Source organism: Alosa alosa, chromosome 6, assembly GCF_017589495.1.
Source record: "Alosa alosa isolate M-15738 ecotype Scorff River chromosome 6, AALO_Geno_1.1, whole genome shotgun sequence".
Lineage (NCBI taxonomy): Eukaryota > Metazoa > Chordata > Actinopteri > Clupeiformes > Clupeidae > Alosa > Alosa alosa.
In genome coordinates, this window is record NC_063194.1 from 17280154 (window position 1) to 17298551 (window position 18398).

At 46.6% G+C, this 18398-nt stretch overlaps 1 protein-coding gene and 1 long non-coding RNA gene across 3 annotated transcripts in view; both read left to right on the forward strand.

Moving 5' to 3' along the window:
- Positions 1–18398, forward strand: part of LOC125296280 — a 313747-nt gene that overhangs the window by 158139 nt on the left and 137210 nt on the right. The gene's annotated exons all lie outside the window — the stretch shown is intronic.
- LOC125296268 (glutamate receptor ionotropic, NMDA 2B) overlaps positions 1–18398 on the forward strand; it is an 86826-nt gene that overhangs the window by 21989 nt on the left and 46439 nt on the right. The window contains 1 exon segment of the mRNA XM_048246081.1: positions 5556–6227. Within this exon segment, the coding sequence (XP_048102038.1) occupies positions 5556–6227 (672 nt within the window).

Consider the following 18398-nt stretch of genomic DNA (forward strand, 5'->3'; position numbering starts at 1 on the left):
CTAAAGCAGTTTATTTGTTGTTATTTGTTGTGTCTCAACACCTACATCATATTTAAGCATTTGTGAGACTCAGGCTATTTGTCGAATTTTTTTTTTTAATACCTGTAGGCTATTAGCATTTAATGCAGTAATATGGGGTCTTAATGCATTTTTTTTTTAAATCATTCCAAGCGGCAATAATGCTTGTTTATTTTCCCTCAGTCATGCTGTTTTCAATTGTGTCCGATCAATCTGCAATTAACCGGAACACAGTTAGCTGTGAATCAATATGCAGTATTTATTTGTTATTTTACTATGTCCACATTGAATATTTTAAGCATGTGTAATTGTGGTGTCATTATCTCACCTTGAATAAAAAAAAAAGTGATATTGTTGTTTCTGGTGCCCATCATGTCTTTTTAAATACCACCATGAGCCGTTGAAAAAAAATACTGGCCATTGTTTTTTCTTTGTATATGCATGCTTATATCACGACCCACCAACCAGGGTTCTTTTCATCAGAAGAGAAATATTAGGACAGAGATAGTGAGAGGGAGAGAGAGAGATCTACACACTCCAAATGTCCTGTCCCTGGAAATAGACACCATTATGCCTCTCAATGGCTCTCAGTAGTCATGCGAATGTATGGTACGCTCTGGCAAGCATGCTAATGAGCTGGACCGGAGTGGCCGCTTCTCAGCGTCAATCACCTCACCCCCCACCCCTGGATCCCGTCAGACTCCCAGCCAGCCGGCAGGCAGTGATTCTCTTCAGTTTCCTCTCCTTTCTCTCTTTCTCCCCGACTCTCTACTATTTCTCTCTTTCTCCCCGACTCTCTAGTATTTCTCCCCTACTCTCTACTATTTCTCCCCTACTCTCTACTATTTCTCCCCTACTCTCTACTATTTCTCTCTTTCTCCCCGACTCTCTACTCTTTTCAAATCAAAGGCCTCTCTGTTTACTCTGATCTCTCCTCCTCGCGTGTGTTGTTTCTTCAAGCACAAGGCTGGCCCTGTGGTTTCCCAGGACACGGTTCAACCCTCGGCTGTGATCCTGAGGCGTAGCCAACTTGAAGTGCACCAAATAAAGACCATGCGGCGGTATGCAAGTTAGGGTGGATCTCAATCAACTGTGCACGCTGTGCGCTTTTTAAATGCCAGCGATGACATGTAGTAATTACTAAGCAGCCAAATGCCAGGGAGCTATGACATCATTTTGCAGGTAAATGCGATTGACTTATAAGTAATTTGCATAAGTCTTTACGTGGGATGGAAGGGAAAGAGGAAAGCACTGAAATGTCATAATAGTGTGTGTGTGTGTGTGTGTTCACTAATCAGTTCATTATTCACATAATATTCAGAACATGTGTGGGTTCAATCGTATCATGTGTGAATGTGTATGTGTCCTTTACCGTGTCTATAAGCGTATGAGCACGTGCCGTTGTATACGTATGTGTGTGTGCGTGTGTGCGTGCGTGCGCGTGTGTGTGTGTGCGCGCCCCCTGGCCCCTGATGTCTGCAGTAATTGTGTGATTCATCCTTGACGCAGGGGCCCAATTACAGAGCTGTAATATCTGCGTCATGCCTCATATAACTCTCGTAGTGTACAGCATATGAGCCGTGTTGGCCGCGCCCCACGTTAATGACAATTGGACACTTTTATCGGTCATAAAGGTGGACTTATTGCATGTTTTTTTGCATTGTGTTGCAAAGCGTGTGTGTGTGTGTGTATGTATGTCTCAGTCAGTCAAAAAGCACAGTCTACCTGTAATTATGTTCCTCCATACTTGCACATAGGTGTGTGTAAAGATGTGTGTGTGTGTATGTGTGTGTTGATATGTTTAGATGAAATATGTATTTCTCTGTGTCATGTAGGTGAGCCTGTGTTTTTTTTTGTTGTTGTTGTTTTGAGTGGGGGGTGGTGGTAACCATCTGTGGACGCTTGCTGTTTGCTGTTGCTAATTGGCTGGTTGTTTTTCTATGCTGCTGAGCAGAGACTGTGTTGACCTACTCAAAGTAGCGTCCAGGCTGTGGCAAGGCTGCCGTCTGAGTGTGTGTGTGTGTGAGGAGTTCATGTATGTGTGTATGTGTGTGTTTTCTACTGCTTTTGCCCCACCATTCCATAGGTGCAGTGTGTCTGGTGGCAGTAAAAGTGTATTAGATGAGCTGTGTGAATCAATGTGTGAATGTGTGGAATTTCATAAAATGCTAGAGGTAGATCCTGAGCCTCACAAAAGCAGCATACTGTGAAATGGCAGTGATTACAGCTGCTTGTAAAACAGATGATTTACTGTGGGTAGTGTCATTGTTGATATGTGATGGAACTGCTTGTTGTGTATTCGGTGTGTGTGTGCTTGCATTTAATCATGTGTGAGATTTTATTACTGTACGTTTAAGCACCTTGTGTGTGTGTGTGTGTGTGTGTGTGTTGTGTGTTATGTGTATGTGTTGTATGTATGTGTTTATAATGTACTGCTGGACTATTTCTTTGTGTGTTAACTGCACTTTCTTCAAGGACCTATCAAGTGCTTATCAGTCAGTGTGCATACAACATGCAGGTGTGTGTGTGTGTGTGTGTGTGTGTTGCCTGGTCAGTGTCTGCTGCAAACTGTATCTACGTGTGTGTGCTTATACGAGAGTTCTTGCGTATATGAGTGTATCTCAGTGTCCATCAACACTATGTGGAGAGGCCTATTTTAATTGTTGCCATGGAAACAGAGTGCTGCCGGAGTGGTACAGATTGAAAGAAAGCATTTCCCCCCTCATTCTCTTTGCCTTGTCCCTCCTGCTATCCTAGCACATTCCTCCGTAGCTTCTTTCCCTGTACTTGTAATAACAATAATCACTCTTTTTCCCTCCCGACACTTGCCCATTTGTGCTGGTTTTAGCCTTCATGTTGATTCCCTGTTCCTCGGTTGTCCTTTCTATCCCTCTCTCCTCCCCCTCTGCCTTCTTTATACGTTCATCCGCATTGGTGCATTTTCTTTACCTCTGTTCTGAGTCCCTCTTGTCTCTCTGCCTCTCTCTGCCTCTCTCTGCCTCTCTCTGCCTCTCTCTCTCTCTCCCACTCGCTCACTCGCTGAATCTCGTCTCTTCTTTTCCCCTCCACCTCTCCCTCCTCTGTCCCTCCACCCCTCCCCATCCCTCTCTCCCCCTCTCCATCCCTCCACCCCCTCCCCATCCCTCTCTCCCCCTCTCCTCCCTTAGAGTGTGCAATTGACAATTAACACAGGGACCTGTAATTAGCTCTGACAAACCTCCAGCAATTAGTTCTCCTAAAGAAGGCTTTTTGTCGTCCCCCCACACACCTCCTTGCCGTGTGCTTACAATCACCAGCTCTCCTCTCTTTCTCCCCTCTGTGTTGTTTTTCTCTTAATCTTAAAAAAAAAAAAACTTTTTGTCTCTGAGGAGGTTTCCCGTATTTTTCTAAACAGCTCAAGCGCACGTGTGCACACTCAAGCACACGTAACTACAACTCACACACTCTGTCCTACAGTTTTTTGTTTCACCTCTTTGTGTAATTAGGCTCAGGCTGACAGACACAATTACGCACACACACACACACACACACACACACACACACACGCACGCACACACACACACACACACACACACACAACCATACCACTCTCTCACACACATACACATGCACACCCCCACACAGATATGTTTGGGCAAACTGTGAGCAGTTCTTTCTTGCTGGCCCCTGCTGTTTTCTGTTCTTCTTTGCCTCATTGTTTCTTGTTCTGTGCAACTTACATCATGATCAGCCTCCTCTCACAAGAACTGTAGTCTGCATGAAAATAAATAACATCTATTATCACGCAATGCTTTCTTAGTTAATGTATTACATTTGAGTATCAGTGCAGTTGTAATGAATAAAACACAAAGAAAATATCTCTCTTGGTATCAAATAATGGCTTTAGATGTTATTTTAGTGTACAGATGCCTCAGATGTGTAAGGAGCCCACAGTGCATAACTGTAACATTGAAACCTCAGCATTGTGTTTGCAAAGTGTGATGATGATTGTAATGTATCAGTTATGGTGGACCAGTGTTTCAGCTCAGTAGTCCTTAAAGATTTCTACACACGTGTGTGTGTGTGTGTGTGTGTGTGTGTGTGTGTGTGTGTGTCAGCCACCCGTGACATCTGCACTTGCGCCAATCTCTTAATCAATTTTCAGAGGCAGGCGGCATATCTGTGCTTCCCCCACCACCATGTCACTCATGCTGTCAGGCCCATCTGCCAGTCAGAAAGTAGCCCTCTCTCTCTCTCTTTCTCTCTCCCCCCATCTCTTCTCACTCCTCTTTTTCTTTAACTCCTTGCTCCGCCTCTGCTGCTCCCATCCTCCTTTTCTCTTTACTCCCATTTCTTCCCTTGTCCCGTGCTTCCTCCTCCCCGTGAACCCCAAACACCTCCCCTGGCACCCCAGCCACCTCCCCCCTGCACCCCAACCACCTCCCCTGGCACCCCAACCACCTCCCGTGCACCCCAACCACCTCCCCTGGCACCCCAACCACCTCCCCGTGCACCCCAACCACCTCCCGTGCACCCCAAACACCTCCCCTGGCACCCCAAACACCTCCCCCTGCACCCCAAACACCTCCCCTGGCACCCCAAACACCTCCCCTGGCACCCCAACCACCTCCCGTGCACCCCAACCACCTCCCCTGGCACCCCAAACACCACCCCTGGCACCCCAAACACCTTCCCCCTGCCTTCTCTGTTTCCCGCCCTCTGTCAGGTGCCCCCGAACACCCATCCTATCCACTGGGAGAGTTTATATCATCCATAATAAAGACCATTAAGCCTCAAGACATCAGGCTCAAGACATTTCTCATGAAATATTGATCAGTGTGAGTGTACATACACCCTGTTTCCAAGTGTGCGTGTTCATGCACTATTTATACATGTCATACACATTTGTTCTGCCCATTTCTCTTCCACTGATTTAACCTCTCCTTTAACCTCTCCTTTCTCACCACAGGTCTCTTTCTCTTACTCTCCCTCTCACATTCATCCATCCATCCCTCCATCCCCTTCCCTGATTCAGCCTATAGATTTTTTACAAGCATTTTCACTCTTGAATGTTCCTGAAAACGTTAACCAGTCATACCAACAACATCATACTTCACCCAAACGTGACCCATGCTGCCATGAACAAAACTGACTATGTAAATCTGGATTGTGGCATGACAGCTCTATGGTGACACTTTTGTGGTACACTATAACAAGCAGGTGTGCAGGTCTTTTCACTCTCAGTGCAGTAAGTGCAACAGCACGGACAGTACTGTACAAGTAGTAGTTCAGAGTTGGAGGTGAACACTGAGAGAGGCATTCATGAATTTTGAAATAAAAGGTGGTTGAATACATTTTCTATCAAGGCAACTTTGCACTGACAGACTGACAAGTGTCAAGTCAATTGTAAAAAACTGTGAATATGTTCTTGTTGACATAGGTTGATGTATGTTTTGCACCCATCCCAGTCAGTATATCCAGCTTCATTAACCTTCTTAAACTCTTATTTCCCTCTTCTCTTCTCTTCTCTTCTCTTCTCTTCTTCAATCTCCTTGCAGGGATTTTACTCACACTCCTCCTCCACCATGCCTGTCCGTGGCGGCTGTGGTCCTCGAGCTTCTCAGGAAAGGCGGGCCCCGTGCCCGTCCGACCGGCCCGCATCTGCCGCCGACGTCTCCTCGCGGCCGGCACCCGCCTCTCGCCCTCCCTCCTGCCGCCCGGCTTCGCGCCGGCTCCCGGGGCTGCTGCTGTGCCTGCTGCTGCTGCTGCTGCTGCTGCCCCCCACCTGCCACTCGCGGCGGGACAAGGGCGGCGGTGGGGCCGGCGGCGGTGGGGGTGCGGTGGCCCACTACATCCCCCCGCTGTCGCACGGGCACCACCCGCCGGCGTACCCGGTGCTGCCGCGCATCATGCAGGGCCTGAGCATCGCCGTGGTGCTGGTGGGCAACTCGAGCGAGGTGGCGCTGGCGGGCGCACGAGACAAGGACGACTTCTTCCAGCACATGAAGCTGGCGCCCAACGTGGAGATTCTCACTATGAATGAGACTGACCCCAAGAGCATCATCAAGAGCATCTGCGACCTCATGACCGAGCACTGGCTGCAGGGCGTGGTGTTTGGCGACGACACCGACCAGGAGGCCATCGCCCAGATCCTGGACTTCATCTCTGCCCAGACGCACATCCCCATCCTGGGCATCCGAGGGGGCTCCTCCATGATCATGGCTGCCAAGGTAACAATGCCCTGCAATGCCTCTGAAATATACATCAGTGGATTGATAGAGGTAGATAACATGCGCCCCTGATTCCCTGAAGAACTTGGTGTGTGTGTGTGTGTGTGTGCAGTGTTTCCCACAGAATTAAATTCTATTTGTGGTGGTAGGTTTGCAGAATTAACTTGAATGCAGCAGTTTTTAATAAATCAGCGCAGGGTGGTTATGATGCTAACCAGATTTAAGCACAATTTAGTACAACCTGGAAAATCATTGTGTGGTGGTCAATGTTGATATTGTGGTGGGCCGCCACAAATAGGTCAATGTATGGGAAACACTGGTGTGTGTGTGTGTGTGTGTGTGTGTGTGTGTGTGGAAGGGGGGGAGAAGTAATAGCTGTAGTGACCCATCTCTCCGTCTAGATTTGTGTTTTATTTGTGTTGCACTCCAATGCTGGCTGAAGGAAAAGATGCAGTGCTTAAGCATTTTGCCTTTGGGATGTGGTCCAGTCAGTGACAGCCACTGGCCTCGCCCACAGTGTTTGACCTCCATAAATGAAAAGACACAGGAGGTGGAAAAAAATGAGAGATAGCAGACAATAAGAAAGGGGAATGCAGTGAAGGTAATGTACGCTATGTTCCCTGTTTAATAATAGTGGTAGGTGATAGATGACAGATAATGGATAATAATAAAAATTAAAGGTAAAAAGTAAAATCCTTGACGTCAGCATCCTGGGAGTCTCGGCACAGTATGCAGCGGCCACGCGCAGTAAATGTCTATCAGTTGCCAGAGAGAGAGAGTGAGTGAGAGAGAGAAAGAGAGTGTGTGCCATAGACTCCAGCCATGGCCCAGTGCCATCTCTTTTCTCTCTCTCTCTCTCTCATCTCATTCACTGTAGCCATGGATAATGGGATAGAGCAATCTGCTGCTGCTTTATCTTAGCAAGCCGGAGTTGCCCATTTGGACCTTGCTGTTCTGCCCAGAACTTCATTTTTTTGCAGGATAATCAACTTTTATTCTGTTCACCCATCTTCCAAAAATCCAGCTGTACAAATGTTGTGCAAGGCTAGTGGGAAAAATGCCTGAAATTAGCTCTGAGCATCCGGGAAAGCTGGTGTTTTATGCGTTGGTAGTTTTGTGCGCTAATGGTTATGTTGGTTTGAGGGCAGTGGCACTGCATCATTGTGTGTGTGTGTGTGTGTGCGTGCTTTAGAGGAAGTTGAGAGGAGGTGTGTTAATAAATCTCTCTCCCTGCCTTCTCACCAAATCCACTACACAAGCCACACTACTGTAATCCATATGCATATCTATATCCCTTTCTTTACCGGCGCGAGAGAACAGGCAGTACACAGCGCGGCACACTCCGGTCACATGGCGCCGCTGCTGTGGCTGCTCCAGCGGCCCTCCCTCTCGCCCGTCTTCCCATTAACCTTTGACCGCCGCTAACCCGCCGCATCGGTAAATCTGAGCCACACGCACAGCCAGGGGTCTGCCACCACCATGGAAAATTTATATGTATGTTCTGGTACTCATAAAGTGACCCCCCCCCCCCCCCCTCTCCCCCCCCTTCAAAAAAAGAGCAGAGGAGGAAGTGTGGTGTGCAAATATATAATTCATTAAACATACGTGCCCTGAGTGTGGCAGGATCATGAGGGGGCTTTTGTTTGCAGAGAGCGGGATAATGGATTCCCTAGGCCAGGAGCCAAGCCCATGTTCCTCTGCTGAAATCCCCATATTACACCTCATTGCAAAAGAAGCACACCAGGAGAGGATGGGGGAGTGGGGGGCGGGGGGTGGGGTTAATAAAAAAATAAAAGAAAGGAAAATGTCGCTGACTGGCATTCACACATTCTGCTCTTGGACCTGACTCTAAGCAGCTCTTGTTTTTGCTTAGTGAATGGTCGGAGTAATTTGGCGGAAAATGAGTTTTGGTGGTGGGGGGACTGCTTAGTCTGCGGGTGTATGACTGGGTGTTGTTTTGGGCTGCAGGGTTGCAGTGGCAGGCTTCCTCTGGGAAGAGAGGTATGGATGGGAAGCAGAGGGCTGAGCTGTGGGCTGCAGAGCATACTGGGGCCATGAAAGTGGATATGCAGCCCACATGGGCAGACATGAGAATGCTTCCCCTGGATCAACTTTACATGGGCTTAATGCTGAACAGTGAGAGAGAGAGAGAGAGAGAGAGAGAGAGAGAGAGAGAGAGAGAGAGAAAAAAAGAGAGATGGAGAGAATAAATACATTATGGAGCAGTTTATGTGTTTGTATCTGTGGCAGAGAAGAAAAGGCATTATGTGTCTCCACTCTGTGTTCTGGACCTTTTATTCTGTCACATTCTGTCTATCGGCTGCCCACACACATACACACACACACACACACACACACACACACACACACACACTTAGACAAACAGCCCGACACGCACACATAAAACCCAAAGCTGCTGCTGTTGGCAAGGCAACATCCATTGCTTACTTTTGTAAGTAAGAAGAAAAAGCAGCACCGGCTGAGAAGGGAGTGGGGAACAAGAGGGAAGCAGCGGGCCTCCACTCCTCACTCCTGGAGAAGCGGCTGGTGGTGGTGTGTGTGTGTGTGTGTGTGTGTGTGTGGGGATTAAGGTGACGGAGGGAATAGAGGAGGGAGATGGATGAAGACTAGAAGCCTTCCCATCTGTATCAATGAAAAGAGACGAAGGGGAGAAAAGTGGAAGGATGAGTGCAGGAGAGCAGGTGCATTACTGCTCGATGGAAGACGGAAAGAGGGGGGAGGGGGGAGAGTATGGGTGGGTGAATGTGGAGAGGAGGTTGTCGGGTGAAGATATTCTTAAGAAATGATAGAGTGAGGAGAGAGAGTAAGCGGCTGTGTGTGTGTGTGTGTGTGTTTGTGTGTGTGTGTGTGTGTGTGTGTGTGTGTGTGTGTGTGTGTGTGTGTGTGTTTGTGTCTGTGTAGAGAGGGAAAGAGAGAGAGCAAGAGATTGAGGGACAGACTGTGGGTGGCTTTACATCTGCATCCGCGCAGTCTAAGGAAGTGAGTAAGAGGAGTGGCACTCGGCTCGCGTGAAGAAGATGTGAAAATCTTTTTTGACACCATTCATGCCGGCGCCGCCGTGGCTCCTGGAACGGCAAACGCTAACAATGGCGATTAGCGCGCGCCATGAGCAGGCGCTCCGATGATTTGCCTCTCCCCGGGCCGCCCACCTAAAGGTGCTTTGAAGCAGAAGCGACTTCAGAGTGCAGAGAGTGACGTCCTCTAGCCGGCACCACGGCTGTGTCTGGATCTGGCTCTGTGTTTAATTTCAATGCCCCTCGCGCACACACAAACAACATGAGTGCAGACACCTGCCAGTCTGATGGAATCCGATAGAGTACACGTGTCTTGCCCTGAGGGGGGTCAGAGTGCAGGGAAGGGTGGTGGTAAGACTGGCAGTGCCTCACCTTTCTTACCTGGATATCTAAAAAACTTCTGGCTGACACTTCCCCTGACTTCCTTACCTGGACCAGTCTGTGCCGGTTTATGGACAACATTGCCCCACAGTGAAGGCCCATCCACACTGCCACACTAATAAACCGTACAAACTAGAGTTTTAGCTCATAACATACTGGCTCATATGAATGCCATTTCACACTGTATGGTACAACCCCCATTTCCAAAAAGTTGGGAGGGCTGTGTAAAATGTGAATAAAAGCAGAATGTTGTCACGATATCAACATTATTGTTTCAATACCAATAGCAAGTGAAAAATCTCAATTTCGATACTTTTGGCCGTCTTTTCGGTACTTTTGTCGTCCTTTTGCGATTTAAAAAAAAATATTTGGTTTGGGGGCCCCCACCACCTTGATGCCATCAGTAATATTGAATATTGTGTGATCATTTACATCAGTGGCAATCATAGAATTTGATTGACCCTCCACACACACACAGAAAGTGATGGTTGTCATAGGTTTTCATATTTTGGAATTCATATGAACTTTTTATTGTTATTACTAATAGCTAAACATATTTAGTAATTTGAATACATCATATTGATATTTAAATGATAACTTTTCTTTAATATCATCACATTTGTGGTCTGTAAGTCTAATTGAGTGCCTGTCACTTTAAGAGGAGCGTAGAACGCTTAATTCAGTCTCACGGTTTTAGGCTAGTGGAAAATAGTTTTGCATAGTGCAAGGATATGTAGATTCAATTCATCATGTTTGTTATGTCATTAGATAAAATTAATGTTCAAATAAACAAGTCAAAGTCAAAGAAAATCTTTCTGGGATGAGATCATAGGTGAGATAAGTGTCTCGCTATGTTCATTTCTTTTTCGTTTCGTTTCTATTTCGTTTTATTTCTTTGCATTGTGCAGGCTACATTCACAAATACATTAGCCTACAAAAACAGAATACAGGAACAGGAAAATGTCTCGGATCCATTGTTTATTGCGAGTGCAAGATTGGTAGCCCAATTAACAGTCAGTGACATGGTGACTTCTATACTGTGCTTTATGCGACTGTCCTGCAGCACACCCTTGTTCAACATGACTCCTAACCTTGGTTGAACGATTACAGAAGCTAGGTTTAGCTGTGACAATATCCTGGGTAATATCCTAACAGATAATGCTATTTTCCACAGTAAAATCCACATTTGAAAGCCTGGTCACCAGTTGCCAGTTTGTATGTTACTTTGCCTATTTAGACTCTGCATAATGAAAAAGTTTTGAATGTTCCTTTTCTTCTTTGGTGGCATAGCTGATCTACAAAGCACCGAAAGGGGCAAAATGTGCATGCTGAAGGGCAAAGGGAATATTACAAATCTTTCACACTGGCCTTTTAGGGTTATGTATTGGTAGACATCCCTGATAACTTATACCGACACGCTCGCTTTTCTGCCAGTGTCACCACAAAGTGAAGTAGGCCTATGCTATGCTTTGACGCTGTTGTGCGTGTCAGATAAACCCCCTTCGGTTTCAGCCAATCAAATGACAGTGTTTCTTTTACTGTCACCGTCGGAATAGCACAAAGGAGTTCGCTAAAATATTGGTGGGGACATTTTTGTCATCTCAAAATATTGATTAGGACTAGTCCCTAGCGTCCCACCCTAAACCTACACCCATGCTGTAAACCATATTTAAATGAGAATAGTGCAAAGTCAACATATCAATTGTTGAAACAGATAATTGTTTTTTTGGAAAATACATGTTCATTTTGGATTGTATGCCAGCAACATGTTTTAAAAAAATGTTGGGACTCTACAAGATTCTCTAAAGATTTGGGAACTGTTGAGACAAGTTGTTTTGAGTTTTGAGAATGAGATGTTGCCCCATTTTTTGCCCAATACAGTTTCAATACAATTTCAGCTGCTCAACACACTAGGTTCTTCTTAATAGTGTTTTCCGTTTCATGATGCGCCAAATGTGATGGGACTGCAGGTCGGCCATTTTAGCACCTGGATTCTTCAACTATGGAGACATTCTGCTGCAATATGTGCATTTTGGCATTGTTTATCCAGAAATATTCAATGCCTTCCTTGAAGACCATGTCTGGATGGTTGGATGTTGTCTGGATTTTGCTCAAAACTTCTCCATATAATAATTCAGAATTAATTGTGCCTTTTTTAGATGTGCAAGCTGGCCATGCAATAGGCACTAATGTGCCCCATAACATCACAGTTGCTAGCTTTTGAACTGTGCACTAACACGTTGGATGGTTCCTTTCCTCTTTAGCTTGGAGGATGCAGAGTCCATGATTTCAAAAAAGAAATAACACTGGGTTGGTCTAGCCACAGGACAGTTTTCCACTTCACCTTAGTCCATCTTATTTGAGCTCAGGCCTTGATAAGATGGCGACGTTTCTAGATGATGTCTAAATATGGATTTATGTACTATAGATTATGAAATCCCCAAATTCTTTCCCTTCTTATCTTGTTGTGTTATATGTCTACACCGTTTTTCACAGAGTGATGAAGATCTCAGCATCTTTACTTCAGAGACTCGGCCTCTCTGGGATGCTCTTTTTATACCGAATAGTGTTGCCAGTTAATCTTATTAGTCGTAAAATGTTCCTCCTTTTGTTTTCTTTGCCATTGCACAACTTTTCCAGCCTTTTGCTGCCCCCCATGTGATATGTTGTCTATGTACTTTCTGCAACTTAATATGGGTTTTCATGATTTGCACACTATCACATTCTGTTTTCATTTACATTTTACACAGCATCCCATTTTTTTTGGAAATAGCGTATAACGATAATAACATTAAGAACAATGTCTGGGCATTACTTTCAGAGTGATTTTGTAAATGACACAAACACTGACAGCCAGTCAGAATCCATCAAATTTTAAACGCATCACATTAAATGATGAATGATCAAATGTCTGAGCGGCTCTCTGTCATAGGTCTGTATGGATGCTCATATTTTGATAGTTGTCACTCTGAGGTTCAGTGTCGGACCAGCCACAGATGAGCATTGTGGCAGTAATGTTGCAGTCTGTAGGTTGCAGTTGGCATCCTGCTGGTGAAGTGACCACAGAGCCACAAATTAGCTGGTGGTGGGCTATTTCCGAGCGCGTGGGGGTATAATAAAAAAGAACGCAAGAAGGGGGTGGGGGTTTGTGGAGAAGCATGGAGCTGTGGGGGCAGGAAGTGGAGCGTGTGGCGGGGCTTGAACGGGGAGTTGGGGTAATAATTGTCATGCGGGAGGGAGAGAGACAGAGAGTGCACAGGCGATCACAGCATTTAATCACAGTGCAGTGACGAATTCAAAGGGACCAATTATTCCCACGGCCATAGTGCATGTGTTTATATATATATGTGTGTGTGTGTGTGTGTGTGTGTGTGTGTGTTTTATGTGTTCTGTGCTTTTGATCTGGACAGTGGACAACTAGCCACTCATTTGCCTTGGGCTGGGATTGAGGAGAGGGTGAGTGGGTGTTGTTGAGGGATCAATTTCTCCCTGGAAGGAACGCACAAGTGAACAAATGCCCAGTCCTCCCCCCCCTTCTCTCTTTCCCCCTTTCATTTTTTCTTGCTCTGGTCTCTCCAGCCCGTTGGGTTGCTTTTTCATGATCCATTAATATGCGGCATGAAGGCCAATAGAATAGCACCTTTTGTTTGGCTAATCTGAGGGGTCCTGTGCTCCATTATTGTAATGTGCTGTTCTGCACCCCGGAAGCACGTCAGTGTGAAACACTGGCACAATTACCATCATTTGGAACCGATAAGGAAATTAAAACGGTGAATGGAGCGGCCACTGCCAACTCTCTGCTTCGCCCTCTACTGTTGCTTATGGAAGACCATACTGTTCCCTTTTCTTGTTCTCGGACATACACGGATGCACACAAAAACAGTTACAGGCATACACACACACACACAAACACACACACACACACATATGCACACGCACACACCCACATATGCACACACACACACACACATATGCACACGTACACACCCACATACAGTATGCACACACATATATATATACACACCCTAACGCTCACACACTCATTCATGCATACGTACACAAACACACACATACACACACACACACACACATATTCACACGCTCACCCATATAGACACACTCACGCTTACACACACATACATGCGCTCATACACAGTGACGCGCACACACTCAAGCACACAAAAGCACAAACACCCATTGGAGCCAGACCATTAGTCCATGATGCTTCTGCTCTTCATTTTCTCAGTTTTCTAGCTTCTTCTCTCTCTTGGCCTCCTCCTTTGTCTTCCTCCCTCCACTATTTGTCCTGGTTTAAGAAAAAATGACAGTTGGGCATGTGTGTTCCCCTTTCGAGAGAAAGAGAGAGAGAGAGTGTGCATGTGTGTGTGTGTGAGAGAGAGAGACCTAAATATACATGTCCTATTTCCCCTCTCCTTCCACTCACTCTCCCTCTGCCCATTTAGACTGTGGACATTTATTAACTCTGCTAAACTTTTTACAATCTTTCCCTCCTTCTCCATCCCTCCTTCTTGCTCTCTCTCTCTCTCTCTCTGCATTCTGGGTCTGTTCTCTAACCATTAGTGGTGGTTAGTGAGGTTCCCCCTTCACTGTGAAGCACTTTAAGTGTGTGGAGAAAAGCACTATAGAAATGGAACGTGTTGTCGCTGTAGTTGTTGTTGTTGTTCTCCCTATGTTGTTACAACTGTCATCTTTATATCTCTGGCCTTTTCCCCATCTTATCTGTTTATTCTGTCTCTTTCGTTCTCTCTCTCTCTGTTTATTCATACCTTTGCCTCATTCCTGCTTATTTTCATCTACTTATTTATCCTCCTCCTTTTATCATTCTATCTCTTTGTCTGTCTGTCCATCCTGTTCCTTGCTCTAGCCTTCCTTTCCATTCCATTCCTTCTCTCTGTGTTCTGTGGTACCAATCTTGTCTTTTCCCTCCTCTGCTCTCTATCTTCCTGTCTCTCCGCTCTGTTTCTCTCTCTTCTCTCTCTCTCTCTCTCTCTCTCTCTCTCTCTCTCTCTCCCTCTCCCTCTCCCCCTCTCCATAAGAATTTTGGCGGGTCTTGGCAGCTCTCAGGGGCAGACAGATTTCTGCCAGCTGTACAGGTGCATATCACGCCCCTTCCCTGCTCCTCTTGCACCCCCCCTGTCCTCTTTTCCATCTTCTTCCCTCCGGCTGTCCCTGTTTCCTCCTCTGCTTCCCTCTTTCTCTTTCATCCTCCACTTCTCTTCTTGGTCTCCCTCTTTCATTTCTCTCATGTGTTTCTCTCTCTGTCTGTCTGTCTCTCTCTTCATTTCCCTCTGTGAGTTGGTCTGGCCCCACAGAGACCTGGCTGCTTTTTATCTGCCGGGCACCTCTGTGCCGTCTTTAATGGGGAGCCAATGGAGTCTTATCTATTCATAGGCAGGGGGAAGCTTTGGTGGATCCACTACCTTTATCACTGCCCGCGCCCCGTGCCCTTGCCACCAGGGCGTTGGGTTCTGCCCCATCCCACTGTCTCTGACCACTCTAAGTCCCTCGCTGCCCAGATCTTCCTCCTGCTCCACTCCCTGTTCTCTTTAGTTATGTCTCGCCCCCTCTCACCATCACCAGTGCCACTCTCTGAGTCCCATCTTCTGACCGGCCCTGAATATCCCTCTGCTCTCCTTCTGTGCCCCTTGCTCTCTCTCTCTCTCTCTCTCTCTCTCCGTCTCACCATCTTCATTTTCCCTCGTTTGACCTTCCTCTGTCCTGTCCACCCCCCTCCCCATCCCTCCATCTTTCTTTCCACCTCCTGCGTGGCACAAAGATCACAGGCTCACGGAGAGCAGGAGGGGAGGAGAGAGGGGTGGGTGGGTGTGTGCGTGTGTGTGTGTGAAAGATGGAAGGCCTGAGTGAGGACCACAAGATGTGCTCAGTCAATTACCCATGAGCACGGTGCCAAGCTGGCTGTGCATAGACGCCACATGCTGCACACCCTCACACACGTCTACGGTGTATGCACATATACTCAGATGCAACCACCTCCCTACCCCCACACACACACACACACACACACACACACACACACACACACACACACACACACATTCTCAAACACATAGCTGATAATGTACTGTGTAAGAAAACACTTCCATTTATCACACACCACACATACTGTCATGCACACACTGACATCTCATGAAAGAAACAACAGAATGTGTGTGGATTCCTACATGCAAACATTTTGACATGAGTGTACTCAGAAGCTCATGCAATAAGCACAAGCCTGCACATCAGCAAGAACTACCCTCCATTGTTGTGTTTCAGTATGTGTAATACACACACATACACACACACACACACACACACACACACACACACACACACACACACACACATATATATATATATATATACTCTGTACTGTGCCATTTTATCCACATCTCACCTGCGTTGGCATGACCTGAAACTGTGAGCCACTCATCTCACACACTCTCACACTTACACTTGCAGATACACATGCACATAAGACACACCGTTACATTTACTTGTCATATCCACACACACACACACACACACTGAAATGCACTCACACACACTGTCTCACAGACACCGAACTGCCTGCCCTGCCTACATCCCAAACCTCACAAGTCCGTTTGCTGCCAGTTGCCATAGTTTCGTTCCGGAGCAACCCTCTGGCTTGTGAAAAATAGCAGAAGCTCACCCACACGGAAAGATCTCTCCACCCCCCCCCCCACCACTCTTCGTTCTCGGTGAGGAGACAAAGCGAGCTTCTGTGATGAATGTAAACTGCGCCCCTCCCCTGCTCCCCTCAATTAGAGCAAAGACAGCCTCTCTCACACACACACACACACACACACACACTCACACTCACTGCACCGAGCACCCACACACAGGCATTCACAAACAGGCAACATGCAGGAAGACACATAGAGCTTCCACCGACACACACACACACACACACACACACACACTTGCAAATGCTGCATGTGCTGACTCACAATCTACATAGGAGGACACTGTAATATGTTAAAGACAATATCCATTTCATACAAACATATGGAAAATTCCCCAATAAAAGGGCTATTGCATTTGCCACTAGTCTAGTGTTAATTCAGCTTTTGCGTGGCTCCTCAAACCTTAGTTCTGTGGTGCAGCCTGAGCTGCTAAGTCAAAGGGGCTTAAAGGGGACAGAACATCGGGGAAAGAACACCTCTAACGGGGAGAGAGCAGCGCACACTGACACTAGTAAACAACAAACAGGCGTCACAACATTTATTGTGGAGAGCAGAGCACCTCCTCCTTCCACCAGATTTACTGCTCTCCCCCTCTTTCACTCTCTCCCCTCCCTCCTTTCCTCCCTCCCTCCTCAGTCTGTCTGTCTCTCTGTGTCACACACCTGTCACCACTCCTCCTCACAGCACTCTCCCTCTCTCAGTCTCTCTCAGTGCTCATAGCTGTGCATGCAGCACAAGGCATGGGGTCATCCGGACAAACTACTTAACTGTGTAAAAGAGCGCAGAGACAATACCAACTGTTTATTTGTTTTTATCAAGTAAAAATGACTAGGGAAAGCAGTGTCTTACAGGTTAACTAGTACATCCCTCTGTATATTTGTGTTGTTTCAGTTAAGGATTTGGTTGAGATTGTTTGGCTTGAGCACCGAAGCCTAAAGGCTTTGCTTCGAGTTAGCATGTAGTACGTAGTGAATTGGACAGCAGCTGCTGGACAAAGCCCCACAGTAATTTAACAGTAGTCATTTGGAATGGGTTTGAAGAGGACTCTGCATTGGCCCACATTATGAATGGTTTTGTTTCTGACCTGGTGTGTGTGTGTGTGTGTGTGTGTGTGTGTGTTATTGTGTGTGGGGGGCATTGTTTTTCCATCATTTCAGTTGAAGGCATGGTATTTGGGTTAGTTTATCTGATTCGGTACTTTCGTATTGATTCATTGTGTGTTATTTGGCGCTAGGTAATGGCATTTTGAAAGAGCTAAGGTTTCAAGGGGAGGTGGTGTTGTGTTTTATTGAGGTTTACTACTCTGTCACTCCCATCGGCTACACCTGTTCAATGGGGTGGAATAGAATGTTTTGCATAGCGTACAACTGTGATCTGCCTCAGGTGTATGTTTATAGGGGCGTGTGTGGGACTGTATGTGTGTGTTAAAACATGTGAACGTGTGCATGTTTGTCGAATGCATTTGAGGTGATATTTTCGTTTCGATATTGCTCTAATGACATCTCCAACAGGACCGTTTCGATGGAAACCTCGTTTCCACGGAAACACAGCTTGTCTCGTTGAATTAGAAGTACTTCTCTCCGACCCCCGCCCGTCTCTCTATCACTCTCATTCAGCCTCCCTCTGCCTTGCCCTATTTCTGTGTCTTAGCCGCTCTCTATCTCCCCACCTTTCATTCTCAACCCGACAGGGCAGCTGATGCCTGTCAAGAAAACGACAGAGATAGGAGAGAGAGAGAGAGCACGTGCGTCTGAGAGAGAGAGAGAGGGGAAGAGAGAGAGAGAGAGCACGTGCGACTGAGAGAGATAGAGAGAGAGAGAGAGAGGTGAGTGGAGGAGTGTAAAGGGATATTTTAGGGCTCCAGGAGGGATGAAGTCGTGTAGTCCTATGAGTCAGCAGGGTGTACTGTAGACTGTAGTAGTGACTTGGAGAAAAGTAACAGACACAGAGCAAGGGATAGACAGAGGGATGAGAGAGAGAAAGAGGGAGGGAAAGACAGAGGGATGAGAGAGAGAAAGAGGGATGAG